This window comes from Moschus berezovskii, chromosome 25 (genome assembly GCF_049115385.1).
Source record: "Moschus berezovskii isolate FMDL1 chromosome 25, NW_MosBer_1.0, whole genome shotgun sequence".
Lineage (NCBI taxonomy): Eukaryota > Metazoa > Chordata > Mammalia > Artiodactyla > Moschidae > Moschus > Moschus berezovskii.
Genome location: NC_142484.1, coordinates 31,813,015 through 31,829,156, shown reverse-complemented (window position 1 = coordinate 31,829,156; position 16,142 = coordinate 31,813,015). Strand labels below are relative to the sequence as shown.

At 52.2% G+C, this 16,142-nt stretch overlaps 1 protein-coding gene across 1 annotated transcript in view; it reads left to right on the top strand.

Annotated features, from left to right (window-relative positions):
• Positions 1–16,142, top strand: part of TENM4 (teneurin transmembrane protein 4) — a 787,800-nt gene that overhangs the window by 526,847 nt on the left and 244,811 nt on the right. The window contains exons 7-9 of the mRNA XM_055416091.2: positions 2,187–2,442; positions 12,446–12,544; positions 14,134–14,369. Coding sequence (XP_055272066.2) covers positions 2,187–2,442; positions 12,446–12,544; positions 14,134–14,369 — 591 coding nt within the window. The remainder of the gene's footprint in view (positions 1–2,186; positions 2,443–12,445; positions 12,545–14,133; positions 14,370–16,142) is intronic.

The following is a 16,142-nucleotide window of genomic DNA, read 5'->3' as shown; positions in this document are numbered from 1 at the left end:
CACAGACATTTATTTCTCACAGTTCCAGAATCTGAGAAGTCCAAGATCAAGGTGTAGGCAGATTAAGGGTCTGGTGAGAGGCCTCCTCCTGATATGACGATGGCCACCTTCTTGCCATGTCTCCACGTGGTGCAGAGAGAGAGTGATAGCTCTCTTGGCTCTTTTTCTAAGGGCACTAATCCTGTCATGAGGACTCCACCCTCGTTATCTTTATCTCAACCTCATTACTTCCCAAGAACCCTGCCTATTGGTACCATTGCTTTGGGGTTACGTGTTCCACTTATGAATTGTGAAAGTGAAAGTCGTTCAGTCATGTCCGACTCTTTGCCACCCCGTGAAATAGTCATGGAATTCTCCAGGCCAGAATACTGGGGTGGGTAGCCATTCCCTTCTCCAGGGGATGTTCCCAACCCAGGGGTCAAACCCAGGTCTCCTGCATTGCAGGCGGATTCTTTACCAGCTGAGCCACCAGGGAATTTTGGAGGGATCTAAGCGTGCCGTCCACAACAATGGTTATGTGATTAATAAGTGGCAAAATCTAGACTAGAACCCAGTTTCCTGACCTTCTTCACCCTCATGATATCCTTAGTTTCCAAAGCCCAGGCTTCCTGTGAGCATAGCTTAGTGAATGGTACTTAAGATGGTACTCCAACACTCCAAATACTTAGAAGGAGTAAATGAAATATAAGTATTTATATATAAATAAAAATGTATATGAATATATGTAAAATATATATAAATAAAAATTTTATCTTAATCGTCTCATCTATAAAATGAAATGCAAGCAATACCTTCTTTGTAGTGGGTTCAGAGGATTAGCTGAATGAACACAAGTAGGCTCTGGCGCATAGTTAGTGCTCCAGAAGCATAAGTGGTGCTTATATATATATAGTTTATATTGGAGAAGGAAATGGCAACCCACACCAGTGTTCTTGCCTGGAGAATCCCAGGGATGGCAGAGCCTGGTGGGCTGCCGTCTATGGGGTCGCACAGAGTCGGACATGACTGAAGCGACTTAGCAGCAGCAGCAGCAGCATATAGTTTATATATATATAGTTTACCAAGATGGTGAATATATATGTATATATGGGCTTCCCTGGTGGCTCAGACAGTAAAGAGTCAGCCTGCAATGCAGGAATCACGGGTTTGATCCCTGAGTCAGGAAGATCCCCTGGAGAAGGGAATGGCTACCCACTCCAGTATTCTTGCCTGGAGAATTCTATGGACAGAGGAGCCTGGTGGGCTACAGTCCATGGGGTCGCAAAGAGTTGGCCATGCCTGAGCAACTAAAACTTTCACTTTCATATATAGGTAAATATGTATATGATTTGTTTACCTCATTTGTTTCATTTGCTGTGTAATCTTATATATAATTAGTAACATCCAAATCTCATCGTGCCTTAGAATCACCTGGAGGGTTTGTAAGGTCAGATTTCTTGGCCCCACTCAAAGGTTCATGGTTCAGTGACTCTGGGTCAGGACCCAAGAATTTTCATTTTTAGCAAATTCCCAGGTGATGCTGAGGCTGTGGGTTCTGGCCGTACCATAAAAGTATCAAGTTAGTGACATGTATTGTTGTTGTTTAGTCACTAAGTCGTGTCTGACTCTCTGTGACCCCATGGACTGCAGCACGCCAGGCATCCCTATCCTTCACTGTCTCCCAGAATTTACTTAAATTCATGTCTATTTAGTCAATGGCACTATCTGGTCTTTTTTTTTTAATCATTTTTGTCTGTCTTTCTAACTCAGATCTAAGCTCAGTGGGGACAGGACTTTTGTCTGCTTTGTTCCCCAGCACTTAGAGTAGCAGATACTCAGTAAATGCCTGTCCAGCACTTGATGATTGACTGCATGATCATGCCCAGTTGGCCAGGGCCCACTGCTGGCGTGGAGCTCCCTGGGTAGCTCAAACAGTAAAGATTCTGCCTGCAGCACGGGAGACCTGGATTCTGTCCCTGGGTTGGGAAGATCTCCTGGAGGAGGGCACGACAACCGACTCCAGTGTTCTTGCCTGGAGAATCCCATGGACAGAGGAGCCTGGCAGGCTACAGCCCATGGGGTTGCAGAGTCAGACACGACTGAGCGACTTGCGCTTTTCACGGCTGGCCTGGCTGCTCCCGCGTGGCCCCCATGTAGTCCCCATGGGGCTGTCCCCGCCTCACTGACCGTGCGTGTTTGTGTCCTAGATCACCCGGGCGGCCTGCAGAACCATTCTCGACTGCGGACCCCGCCGCCTCCGCTCTCACACGCCCACACCCCCAACCAGCACCACGCGGCCTCCATTAGCTCCCTGAACCGGGGCAACTTCACTCCGAGGAGCAACCCCAGCCCGGCGCCCACGGACCACTCGCTGTCTGGAGAGCCCCCCACCAGCGGCGCACAGGAGCAGACCCATGCCCAGGACAACTGGCTGCTCAACAGCAACATCCCACTGGAGACCAGGTGCGGGGCGTGGGGCGGGCTGGGGCCCTGGGGACAGGAGACGGCCGGGCTGAGATCCCCGGGGCTCTGGGGCCCCAGCGGGGCCGTGCTGCGTGCCTACCACCTGACCTGTCCTGGGCAGCAGGGTCCCAGGGATCCGACTCTCTGGCTGCCAGAGAGAAGGACTGTGGGGTGGAGGGGAGAGAGCATTAGGACTTGGGAATCCAGCAGCTCTGAGGTTCAGGGCTACTCTGCTGCTCACTAAAGGTGTGAGCTTGGTCAAGCGGCCTCCCTCCCTTTACGACAGCACAGGGCTGCTGCCGGATGGAAAGCGCTGTTGTAGCAGTAGGTGAGAGCTGTCGTGTCTGAGCAGGCTGGCGTGTGGCAGAGAGCAAGCTCCCAGGGTCTGATTTGGGCCCACACCTCCGCCATTCCCGTCCATGGTTCAGTCCCGCTCTGCCTGGCGTGACACCTGCCTGGTGCCATGGGGACCACCTGGGGACCAGGCAGGAGCAGCCCGTGGGTAGGTGGCTGCTCAGTGACCATCTCCCCTCGCCTCCTCTCCTCCTCCTCTGTTGGCCTGGCCCCTCTATCCCCAAAGCCCTAACAAGCCCTAACATGGATGTATTCGCGCTTGTGTGATATAATAGTAATCCTCACAACTTGATGAAGTAGGTATTATTATTGTGATCCCAGCTGACAGGTTTGGAAGCTAAAACTCAGGATAGGTGACTAGTTCAGGTCCCATCACAGTCCATGCACAGCTGAGATTTGAACCCAGGTGCCCTAGCTTCTGGGTATGGTGCGTCTCCCTGCGCCACCACCACCTGCAGCTGGGCTCGACTCTGCCTCCCCTTTCTCCCAGCCTCCTAGGATGCTCCTTTCAGCTCAGTGATCTCAGTCAGCCTCAGTCCCTGGCTGTCTTCCTTCCCTTTGCTACGTCACTACTTTTCCCAAGTGGAGATGATTCTTTCAAGATTATGAAAACCATACATGTCCACTGGGGAAAGTGCAGAAAGATACAAAGATGGTAATGAGACGCACCCATCAGCCTGCCGCTCGGAGACATGCGCTCTTGATTTTGGGGGACATAGCCTTTCTCTACTTGTTCTGAACCAAGGTCTAAGTGTCCCAGGCTGGACATTTGGATCCTCTTACTCTTCTGTCCTATTTCTCAAAGTAGTGGAAAACAGAGATTTTAGCCTCTCAAATTCCTGTTCCTTATCTGGGAAGAGGACAAAAGTCAGGTCACATTTAAAGAAGTGAAGTTAATCCACACATGGGAAGTAGACTTATCTGACTGCCTGGCACATGGCTGTGATACTCCCACGTTGAACTCGTGGGTCCAGTGAGAGAAAACCAGCATCCTTTTGTGATATTTTACCCCTCGTACAGTCATCTTTTCCTAAAGCACATTTCTCGCAGGTATGGCCCAACCCCTTCCCCAGTCTCTTAATTAATATGTCTGTTGACAGCCTTTAAAATCATGTGTGACTTTTCCCTGTGTGCTTCATTTGCTCTCTTCATGGACAGAGTCAGATAATTGTGTGCCTTCCCAAGCAGAGTAGCTTAATTAGATCCCCAGTATTCCCAAAGTGCTTGTTGAATGACAGCACATGATCAAAGGAAGCCAGCAAGTAATCAATGGCTCTCGTTCTCTGAACGGAGTGTGGCAGCCACTCCCTCTGCTTGGATGTGTGTGTTTCTCACATAGCATCAAAGTAGGTGGTTCTCCCAGTTTCTCAAGGGATAGGAAGATAGAGGAGAGGACCGGCAGCAGGGCTGGTCTCCTGATGGCTGGCTGGAGATGTGAGGGTGGTCCCCACTTGACTCTCCTGCCTGGTCAGCCAGTGCCCACATGCCCATCTACCCTCTGCCCTCCCATTTCCACTGCTCAAACCACAGGAACTTTGTCTTCTTTCTTCTTAACACTTTATCATTCAACTGATATTCGGTAGAGCAGTTAGGAAATAGAAATAAGCAAGAAAAGAAAGTTACCCATATCTACCACCAGACGGTAATCGTTATTAACACGTTGGCATATACTTGTGTTTATGTAACATTTTCTTGCTTATCTAAATCCATACACATGTATAACATAATCTTGTAAATTTAATATTCAGTGTATGTGTGTATGGATGAGTACCACATGTGTATTTATCAGTATTTCACCAAAACCTTAGGCCTCACATGCCCCTGTACCTTTGCACAACTCTGCCAGAGCCACCCTCCTCCTTCCTTCTTGGTCTAGCAGAGTCCTACTCGTCCTTGAAGACCCAGATGAAATGTTGGAGGAAGGCTTCGTCTATGACCGCAGAGTTCTGTGCATCTAAAAATAGCCTGAAACTGGGAGAGGTGCCTAGTACAGTGGATAACACAATCAGAATTCTGGATCTTAGTACCAGCTGGTCAACAGCACAAAACCGAACAGGTAGAGTTTAAGAGGGAGCCATGTCAAGTCTGGGAGATAAGATCACAGGTAACTGACCAACTTGGTGAAGTGGGAAGGATGCAGGCTCTAGATCAGATGGATGTAGACTCCTACCTTGGCTTCAGCACTTCCTGGCTGGGAAAATTCCTTACATCTTTGAACCTTGATGTCCCCATCTGTAAATTGGGAAAGGAAGTCACGTCTCTTAGCTTGGGAGCTAATATATGAGCACACAGCACAGTGCCTGGCATTAAAAGACATGCCATAAAAGCCGTTTCCCTTTTTCTCCATGTGTATCTGCTCCCCATATCAACCCTGTGAAGAAAAAGTCATCCAAAAATATGTATTAAGGTCCTGCTCACCAGAGGAGTTGAGAGGAAATTGAGGGTTCTCTCTCTTCTTTACTTCGAAGAAGTGAGTTTGACCCTGACATTTTGAGGGCACAAGTGATGGTCCACTCACTGTAGTGAGTTGTTCAAAGCACAGGTTTAAAGGTCAGTTGCATCCTATGATCAGACCTGCACCCCAGTACTCACTAGCTATGGACCTAGACCTTACAAATCTTCGTCTCTAAAGGGGAGAAAGTGTTAGTGAATTCCTGTTCTGATGATCTATTGCTGCACAACCAACTACCCCAACACTTAGTGGTTTAAAGACTACCAGTTGCTTGTACTTCACTGCATGAGTTGAGAGTTCAGGAAGAGCTTGGGTGGGCTGGTCCTCTGCTCCACATAGGATGGACGGGAGCAGTTGTGGTGTTTGGCTGTTGGCTGAGCTGGTCTGAAGGATCCAGATTTGAAGATGGCTTCACTCATGTGCCTGATACCCTGAGGGAGACCGCTGGGAAGCTGGGCTTAGGTTGGGGACACCCTCTCCTTCTCACACGGTCTCAGGGCGTCTCCACATGGCAGCTCAAGGCTCCACTGAGCTGAGACAAGAAGCCGTTAATCCTCCTAATATTAGGCTTGGCCTGGAACTGGCATGGTGTCACTTCTGTCATATTCTGTTGGTCAGAGCAGTCATGGACCAGCCAGCTTCAAGGGAGAGACAATAGACCCCATTTCTCAAAGCGAGAAGAGCTGAGAATTTTCATCCTCCTTGAATGTACCGTCCTGCCTCATCAAGATGTTGGAGCAGTTACAAAAACAACGTGTGCATAGGTCTTAGCACACGTGCGTGCTCAAGGGCTTATCATGTAGTTATTTGTTGTCCAGGAAATATTCAGCAGTGCCTACTGTGTACCAGAGAACAGACTCTAGCTGTAGGCTAGAGATCAGCACTGGAAATTCGTTTTAACTGCCTTGCCTCAGGATCCCCCTGCACACAGCACAGCCTTGCCGCCTGATGGGGGCTCGATAAATATTAACACACAAGCAAAATGGTGTGAATGAATGATGGAGCAAATGAATGGATATGTACACTCACCTGAGGCCTGAGCAGGGCACAGGGGAGACGTCCCAGGGGCCCTGGTGCTGGGGTACTGCCTGGCAAAGAGCAGGAGTCCCCGGGGAGAGGCAGGGAGGCGAGGCGGGCCTGGGGAGACGCAGACTGAGCTCAGCCCAGGGAGCCCCAGAGAGCAGGGCCTGTTTGAGCCTGGCCGCCCTGAACAGCTTCGCCAAGCCTCACCAGCAGGTGGGCCTCCCTCCCGATGCCAGAGAAACAGCCACAGGCCCCTCCCTAATTGTCATACTGAGTCTTGGTTGAGGGTTGAAAATAAATAGCTGAGCAAATACCCTAACAGCTGGTAGAATGACCAGGAGGGGTTTCTCTTGCATGCCGGCAGGAGAAAAGAATGCTGGCAGGAGAAAAGTGGCCAGTGGAAGAACAAAGAAGAGGAAAGACTTGATTAACCTGCTCCTTTCCCTGCTCCTTTCCCTGCCCCTCCCTGCAACGCCACTGGCACTCCCCCAGGGTGACCGAGGCCCCCAGGGAGGAAGGAGATGGGGTCTAGCTGTGCTCCCCAGAACTGGGCTGCGATGTTGCTTTAAGCCCCGCAGGTGCGTCTGTGGTCCATTCTGGTGGGAACCACATGTTGAGAGTCCCCTAAAATCCAGTCCCCTTCTTTCACAGTCTGCGGAATCAGACATGTGATTGATGTATAACCTGATGGGCTCCTATAGGATGAAGGGGAAGCCAGACCTCAGCTCTAGCTCATCTGATCGCAGGCCTGGTCTGGGAGCCTGGGGCCCACTCTGTGGCCACGCTCCACTGGGGGAACAACCATGCCCACCCCCAGGGATGGGAGGCCATCCGCTGGTCTCCAGCCCAGCCTTGACGCGCTTCCCAGAAGGGTGCACGGTGTCTCCTAGTGTTCCAGGCCAGCTTCTGAGCATTGCAGGGAGCGGACAGAACCCCACGGACTCTGTCATTTGGTGATTCGGTCACAGACATGCATAAGACACAGCCACTCCCACGCAGGAAGCACAAGGTCTAGCGAGGGAGGCAGACCCGTAAATGAAGCAACCTAGGCAGGGCTGTCTGCATAATGCTCTGACCAGGGAAGCCTCCCAGCAGAGAGGAAGGTGTGACCTCCCCTCCCCTCCTTAGAAGCACCAAATAATAACCATAACAAACACTCAGAGAGCCCATACTGAGTGCGCTAATGAGCTTCCAACCAGGGAAGCTCATTAGAGACTAAGGGCCCAGGGTTTTATTGAGGGCTGGTCACATGGACACCTCACCTCCTGCCTGGCATGTATCCAAAATCCAGACTCCCAGAAGGAAGGCAGGTGTTCAGCATAAACCCTGTTGTTTGTGCAAATAGTTGAGGCTCCATGAGTCAGTCCCTCTTATCAGTTGATGGTGGGAACCCGCCTGAACCCTAAGTTCCCAGACAGCAGACAAGCAGACACACCAACCTTATAAGCATGCCTTTGAAAGGATCACTGTCAGTACTGCTATCTTAGCTCTTCTTACCCTCCTCACTGGAGAAGTGAAGAATCTGCAGAACAGAAAATTTAAGAAACTTGTCTAAGGAGCCACAACGAGTGAAGGGCAGGGCCACGATCCATACCCAGGCCAGCCTACTCGGAGTTTCTGCCCCAACCACTGTCCAGTGCTGCCTTTCTGATTATTAAAGGTAGCGTCCTGGGGCATATACAAGTGGAATTTCAGGGGAGAAAGGAATTCTGAGACGAGAGTTGTGCAAAGGCCAGGAGAGAACTTGGATTTTGGGGGAGAGGGCTAAGAGTTGGCTGAAGAGGGAGCTGCAGGGCTTCCTGGTGGAGATGACAGTAAATAGGGATCAGTAACCCTTGAGTTCCATGAAAAGGAGGGCGCACTTCACCCTGTGGGCCCAGGGGCTGGAGTGGTAGACGTGAGGTGCGTAGCTGTCAACACCTTTCAAATCGAGAGGGATATCATGGGAATGGCATGGAAGACCTGGTTCATTTTCCTTTGTTCATCCATCCTTTTGCTCAAATGCCAGCTCCGTAACTAAGTGGTTTTGGCTGAGTCTCTTACACCCCAAGCACCTTGTGGAAGGATCTCAGCTGTAGGGTGTGGGGTGTGATCCCTGCCTGTCCTGCTTTATCGGTGGCTGTCCCAGGGCCCTGTGGGTGGAAACCTGGTCCAGAACAGTGGGCTCGTGGTGAGAAGATGGGCTGTCGAACGGGGCGGTCCCAGAAGAACCACTGGCCACTGCAGCTCCCCAGCCACTTCCTCTCCCAAAGCCCTGTCTTCTGCGTTTGGGAGGCCAGCTCAGCCGGCCCTGGGTCAAAGAGATGGAACCCCGCTTCAGGCAGCTCAGGGACTGATCCAGAGCCTCCCCTCAGGTTTTGAAGGGAGCCAGTCCCCTCTCCCCTCTAAGAGGAGCTCTAAGAACAATCGAGCATTACCCTCTACAAGTCCCTCTTGTAGTGCAGTGCCCTCTACAAGTCCTTGGCTGCTCTTTCCTGATAGGCAGCTTGATGAGGTCAGAGAGATCTGGATTTGAATCCCATCTCTAGCTTTTCATTACTGTGTGATCTCAGGCAATCTCCTAACCTCTCTGGGCCTCAGCTTCCATATCTGTAAAATGAGTTAATAACACACAGCAATGTGAGGGTTAGATGAATCTGGCGGCCATACCTGAGCTCCCAGCAGCAGTGAGCTGGAGACCCTGTAGGACTGTGACCCAGGGATGGCTCAGCAGTTCAGGGTCCCCATCAGGAAATCCTCATCACGTTTATGTTTCAGAAAAACCAGAAACCCAGATGTTGGGGGCAGAGGTAGGCAGGAAATGTACAGGGGACCCTTGAACTGGGCATTGAGACACTGGGGTTTTCATTCCAGCTCTGCCACTGACTTGCTATGTGGGTGAGAGTAGGACACGTGTCTCTCTGGGCCTTGGTTTTCTCAGAGTCAGATGAGACCTAATAATTTGACCCAGAACTCAGTTTTGAAAGGACAGAATAAGGCTTGTTAATTTAAGGCAAAGGCTTCCCAGGTGAAACAGTGGTAAAGAAACCACCTACCAATGCAGATGATACAAGAGATGTGGGTTCGATCCCTGGGTCAAGAAGATCCTCTGGAAGAGGGCATGGCAACCCACTCCAGTATTCTTGCACGGAGAATCCCCATGGATAGAGGAACCCGGCAGGCTACAGTCCACAGGGTCACAAAGACTCAGACATGACTGAGCGACTGAGCACAGTTCAGGCAAAAGTAGCATCTGAGTGGACAGCATTTCAGCAAGTACTCGTGTACCCCCAAGTTCCTGAGTGATCTAAATGATTGACATCTGAGTTAGTGTGGACGTGGACGCGCTCTCAGGAACTGACAGGCACTCTGTCACTCTGGAAACCTTTTTCTGTTGTGTTGCCTTTTCCCTTGTTTGAATGGATCTGTACTTTCCGGAGATAGTTGCCCATTCTCTCTCTCTCTTTAAAAGTTTCCTTTAAAATTACAAAATTAAAATCACTCTTATTCCAGACACTGGCAAATCCCCACTGTTAACGTTTTGGTCTTTATCCTTTATCTTTTTTCCCTGAGTATATTTCCTTGCTACTGATGCATCTTAAAGATTAGATTTGACTGTCTGAGAGCACAGTCTTCACCTAGTGATACAGGCCAGACCCCCGTGTGTCCTGGTGAGCGTCCCACGTGGCCACTCTCAGGCCCCAGGAAGGCAGCAAGAGCTCAGCTCTGGGGTCGCTGGACAGGGGAGTGAGGGCCTGCCCAGGCTGGGCGGTATAGACTATGAAAAGACTGCAGATGTCCTCCTGAAATGCAGGTAATAGAGGAAACAATAATAAAGCACCCCCTGTGCTGCCCTCAATTAAACACCAGCTACATGCTAACGATATGCCAGGCACTCTCCCCTTGGTATACCCCATCACCCGCAGTAGTCAGCAAATATTTGAATTCTTACTACCATCTGTCAGGCACTTGCAGGCCAGGGGCTGAGAGAAGCAGACCTTCCTGACCCCAGGGCCTGTGTGCTTCCCACCGGATCACAAGACCTCCTGTCAGAAGGCCCCCCTGCCTGGGGGCAGAAAGGGGCCACTCTGAGGGACTTCCGCTCCCCTTTGGGAACTCTGGGCTCTGTGGAATGCCCCAGGGGTGGCTTCCAGAACTGGCTGCCACCCAGACTGCTAGGTAGCCCCCACCATGGCGGTACTCAGAGGCTCAGCTGCAAAACAGTGCTGCCTGTGCCCCACAGTCCCTGGGAAGGCCAGCAGGATGATACTCTGAGACAGTACTGACAGCCCCTCCTTTTGCAAGTCTGTGGGGCTAGGCAGGTTATGGGCAGAGAAGGCCTGAGCTCCAATGGCAGACAAACTCAGGCTTCAGTCTGGCTCTGCCCCTTGCTTACTATATGATAGAACCTTGGGACTTCTCCAGGCCGTGCCATGCATGCCAGCCTGCAAAATAAGGATGCAGTGGAGACTTTGCAGGGTTATTGGGGGAGAAAGATTTACACTGGATAATAGTTGCATAGCCCTAGACAGTGAGAAGTATACAGTGGATCTAGGGTGCATGCACGCTAAGTCCCTCAGTCGTGTCTGACTCTTTGCGACCCTGTGGACTGTAGCCACCAGGCTCCTCTGTCTTTGGGATTCTCCAGGCAAGAATATTGGAGTGGGTTGCCGTGCCCTCCTCCGGGGAATCTTGCCAACCAAGGATCGAACCCATGTCTCCTGCATTGGCAAGCGGATTCTTTACCACTAGCACCACCTGGGAAGTCCAGATATAGGTAAGGTAGCCACTGTTATGGGGTCGCACAGAGTCAGACATGACTGAAGTGACTTAGCAGCAGCAGCAGCAGCCACTGTTATAGCTAGCCTGTTATAGCCACTGTTACAGTCAGTACTTCTGTAACCTTTGCCTAAACTTTGAAAATTCTTCCAACATTCCTCAGTTGTTCCTATAGCAACCTGTGAGTTTAGTATTATTAGCCCCACTTTACAGATGCAGTAGTTTAAGGGTAGAAGAAGTTAAAGTGTCTACACAAAGTCACATGGCAAGAAAGCGGCAGAAAGGGGGCTTGAATTTAGTTTTCCAGTGTTCAAGATCTGGTCACAGTCAGAAGGAAAGTCTCTGGCAGGGCTGGCCCCAAAAGGTGAGTTTCTGCAGTCAGCCCTTCCCCAAGGCATAGACAGCAGACAGTATCCACCACGGGCTTGTTCAAAACAATTCAAGTGAGGCGGCAGCAACCCTGAAATATCGGGAAACAAGACCCCGGGCACTTGTGCGTGAGTGACGTCACTTAGCAGGCACGGTTGAGACCAAAGTGGCGAGCGTGTCTGCCTTCATTCTGGGTCCCAGAAGGCCGCAGTGCCCTCAGTGCGTGCGGGGGACGAAAGAGCCCCCCGTCTCTGTGGAGCTCTGTCCCTGCCAATCAGTCATCACCCAGGTCCCCGCACTGCCAAGGGACCCTGACCCTCCAGTATCACATCGCAACCTGGGGGGCTCATGAGAAATGCAGATCCCCAGGCCCCCCAACACCCAGTGACCCTGAATCTCTGGGGCTGGGCCTCAGCAAAGCACAGCTCTCGCAAGTATTCTGATGCTTACAGGTTTGAGAACCACTGCTTTAAAAGCAAAGGGCCCAAAATACTTGTTTGTCTTTTTCCTTTGAACGAGCAAAGTGAATTATCTCTGGCTGTTGTTAAAGCAGATGTAGGCAGGATCAAGTAGAGGAGAAAGCCAGGCTCTGGAACCAGATAAACCTGGGCTCACATTCCTGCTTGGAACCTTGCTAGCTGGTAGCCTCAGCTAGTCCTGGGACCTCCCCGTGTCTCCATTCGCTGCTCTGTACAATGGGGACGACACTGCCTTCCTTGTACTGTGCCTCTCTTGAAAACTTGAGATAAATGGATATCACGTGCCTAGCTCAGCACCTGAGCCATAATCAGTCTTTGCCAGTCAGAGCTGCGATGTGATGCACACAGCTGGCAGACCTACAGGTTTGTATGGAGGGTGCTCCCTCCAGATGCTCTGCGCCAGGCAGACCCCGGGCACCGGGGGCTTGCCCACAGCCCCCTCGCCTGGAAACCGCGCCCCGCTGGTCTCACGCACAGCTGCACCAGTCGGCCACTCTCTGTGTTTCTCTACTGTCCCCTTCATCGATGCATGACTCATGGCTTCATTCATGTCTCCATGTGTGTGTAGAAACCTAGGCAAGCAGCCATTCCTAGGGACATTGCAGGACAACCTCATTGAGATGGACATTCTCAGCGCCTCCCGACATGATGGGGCTTACAATGACGGGTAGGTGACATCCCCACACTCCTCCCCTCTGTGTGTGCTCTCCCTGTGGCTCCCACTCCTGCATGCTGACCCTGAGACCTTTCCCTGGGACCTCCTGGGGGAAGTGATGAGGCCATGTTGCATGCCCATCCCCAAGCCCGTGTTCAACTTGCGAGAGTTTATCCTTGGAGTACCCTATCCCCCAGCATATTAACAGCAGTCTTGTTAATATGGCGCTCCCGGCATCTCATTGGCTGCCTCTGACATCCGGAAGCCATCTCATGTAGCCACCTCTATGCAGCACAGGCCCTGTGTTGTATGTATGCTGGCCCTGGCGTTGTATTCTGTGGCCCGAGGCCTCTTGCACCCCAGCCGGGTACAAGATCCCTCTCAGTCTTACCTTCTGCCCTAAGACTTCAGGGGCATGCAGTACAAGCAGTGCACCCCGTTTCCCAGGCCGTGTCCCAGTCCTGCCATGGCCATAGTTAAAGACAGGCTGTGGAGGATTTCCTGGCACCTAGTTTGGCCACAGCCATGTGCTTTGACCTTGCCGTGCTGCCCTCAAGGGAATAGCCAGGCTGCAGGACGCAGTTGCCCATCTGTCCTCTGCCACAGCTGTTACCAGGGGCCTGGAAGGCAGCAGACTGGCTTCTGAGCAGAGTTCTTTGAAGGCCTTTGCTCCCATTCGCTATGTAAGAGCCACTACAGGACTCTTGACCTTGGCAGAGCTTAGCAGTGGTTTCTTTGTTCCCACTCCTACCAAAGTGAAAGTGAAACTGAAAGTCACCCAGTCCTGTCCGACTCTTTGCAACCCTGTGGAATATACAGTCCATGGAATTCTCCAGGCCAGAATACTGGAGTGCATAGTGTTTCCCTTCTGCAGGGGATCTTCCCAAACCAAAGATCGAAGACCCAGGTCTCCCACATTGCAGGCAGATTCTGTACCAGCTGAGCCACAAGGGAAGCCCAAGAATACTGGAGTCGGTAGCCTATCCCTTCTCCAGAGGCTCTTCCCGACCCAGGAATCCAACAGGGATCTCCTGCAGTGCAGGCAGATTCTTTACCAACTGAACTATCAGGGAAGCCCAACCCCCTCTAAAAAAAAAAAAAAAAGTTGGTATACCATTCCTCCACAATGGTACAAAAGCAAAGGATGTTTTGGAGGGAGAGGAAAACTGGTGGTTTCATAATCTCTGGGGGAAGGGTGGGGGGAACAGAGTAGGATTTTAGGTATTTTCTAAGTTACTGCAATAATTTTAGAAGACAGCTAGTTCCTTCTCCAAGAAAACAGCATCCCAGCCCCCCGTGGCTTCCCAGGAAAAGGATCTCAGCGCCCAGCCTTCTGTCCAGCTGGGGTGGGTTCCCCATGGGCAGGGCTGTCCCACCCGTGTTTTCGTAGAAACGTGTCTCCGTGTGCCCTGTTCTGTAGTCCGGCACATGATCTTCCTTTCTCTCTGTCCCTGCGTCTCCTCCGTGGCGACTCTCTCTCTCGCCCCATCTCTCTAGGCTCTTCTGCATGCTTCTTCTACCGCTGCCTCCACCCTGAGGTCAGCGTGGGCTCCCAGGGAGCTGGCTAACCCTGCCGCCCCCCGGCTTCTCTCCGTCCACAGGCACTTCCTCTTCAAGCCGGGAGGCACCTCCCCGCTCTTCTGCAGCTCGGCGCCGGGCTACCCTCTGACGTCCAGCACGGTGTACTCGCCGCCGCCCCGGCCCCTGCCCCGCACCACATTCTCCCGCCCGGCCTTCAACCTCAAGAAGCCCTCCAAGTACTGTAACTGGAAGTGCGCGGCCCTGAGCGCCATTGCCATCTCGGCCACACTGGTCATCCTGCTGGCGTACTTTGTGGGTAAGTACCCCCCAACCCCAGTGTCCCTGGGGGCCCCTTTGGCCCAGAGGGTGGTGACCGAGATATCTGTGGGCAATCAGAGCTTGAGGGGTGAACTGCGTGGGCTGGGAGCCCTGGGCTGGCCGGTAATGACCCCCCTGTACCCCAAGACTGTCAAGGGGGGCTCCAGGACCGTCCCCTCCTCCTGCATGTACACCAGGAAGGCGGTGTGCGTGTCCATCCCGTCGGCCCCCTCATGTGATGGAAGCCTGGCATCAGGCATCAGCACTCATCACTGGCTTTTGAGGTGGTCGTCTGTGACATGACTGTCATGGGTGGCAGTCGCTAGAAACAAAGTGGCAAGCTGGGAGGCTCGAAAGCAGGCTGGCCTCTCCTGTGGGTGCCACGCCGCTGCAGCAAGGAGCAAGGAGGAGGCCGCGGGCCCTGGGGCTGGAGGGAAGCTGCCACAGAGCGGGCTGTGCTGACCTCAAGCCAGGAAAGCGGGTCTGAACGTGAGGGTCTGGCCAGGGCTTCTGGGGGAGCCGAGGTCCAGTGGGAGACCGCAGTTGGGAAGGGCCCCCATGAGTGGTTGGCGCTAGCTGAGGGGGACACAGGCCGGGGGGCGGCACAGACCGGCCTGCCTACGTTACCCCAGGGCTCCCACCATGTAACGCACTCCTCTAGGCCCAGCGCTGTGCCTGCGACACCCCCACTGCGTGCTCTTCTGATGTGTTTGCAGCACAGTCGGGTGTCCTGCTTCCGACCCCCACCTTTGGTCTTTGGTCTGCTCCCAGGAAGGACATTACTCCGGAGAGAGGCGTGGAGTCCGCTGCCTTTCTGTAAATCAGCCTGTTAGTAACGGCATCCACCAGGGTTGGCTTAACCCTCTGTCCTTCCCAGTCTTCAGGTTCTATCATTATAAAATGTATGGTAGGTTAGGCCAGCTTGAGAAGGCCTGGAATCCACGCTCAGGCATTCTGAGATCCTTCTGTTAGCAAAGGAAACCTTTCTGAATAAACCCAATAAATAGAAATGAAACTCACTGGCAGAAACCCGAGGAAGATAGAGTGCTGCCCACTGTGGAAAAGGACTGTGTGACAAGCGAAGTCATCGTGGACGGGAGAGGACTGTCTTGAGAGGTGGTAGGCACTGTCACGAGGAATGATGAATAGAGCATGGCTCCCACCTGTTTGGGATGCAGGGAAGAGACTCAAGCCTGAGTGGGGGGTCTGGGTGATGTAAGCTGTAAAGTCACTTCGCTCTCAAGATCTTTAAGTAAAAAGAAGTAATCAGGAAGATGATAACCCTGCGAACAAAGACGCCTTAAACATCTGGAGCTGCAGCAAGCCTTATCTGGCATGCTGGGTCTCTTCTCCGCTTGTGAAGATTGGGTTGGAGAATTTCATGGCATCGAGGTCAGGTTGGCATATGTGTTTATCTGCTCTTCTGTCTGATTGATTAGCTGTGGCCGCCTTGTAAAGCTGGGCTGAGAAACCTCCCAAGGCTTCATTCAGACTCCATGGAAGAGTCTGTGACTGATTGCTGGTGTCTGTTGTGGTCACAGGAGTGGAGAATATTGATGACAAACCACGTTTATTTGCCACCCCTGCTCTGGGCCGTTGGGTAAAAAGGAACAGCCAAACCGGGAGCAGTCAGCTCCCAGCCGGGTTCTGCAAGAGGTTCAGGATTGATATAGATTGGGTTACCGGGGAGGGTTGTGCGGTTCCAAGCACAGCTACCTGGCACAGCAGTTCCTCTGTGGCATCACCAGTTCTGTAACCCCACTGACCACTA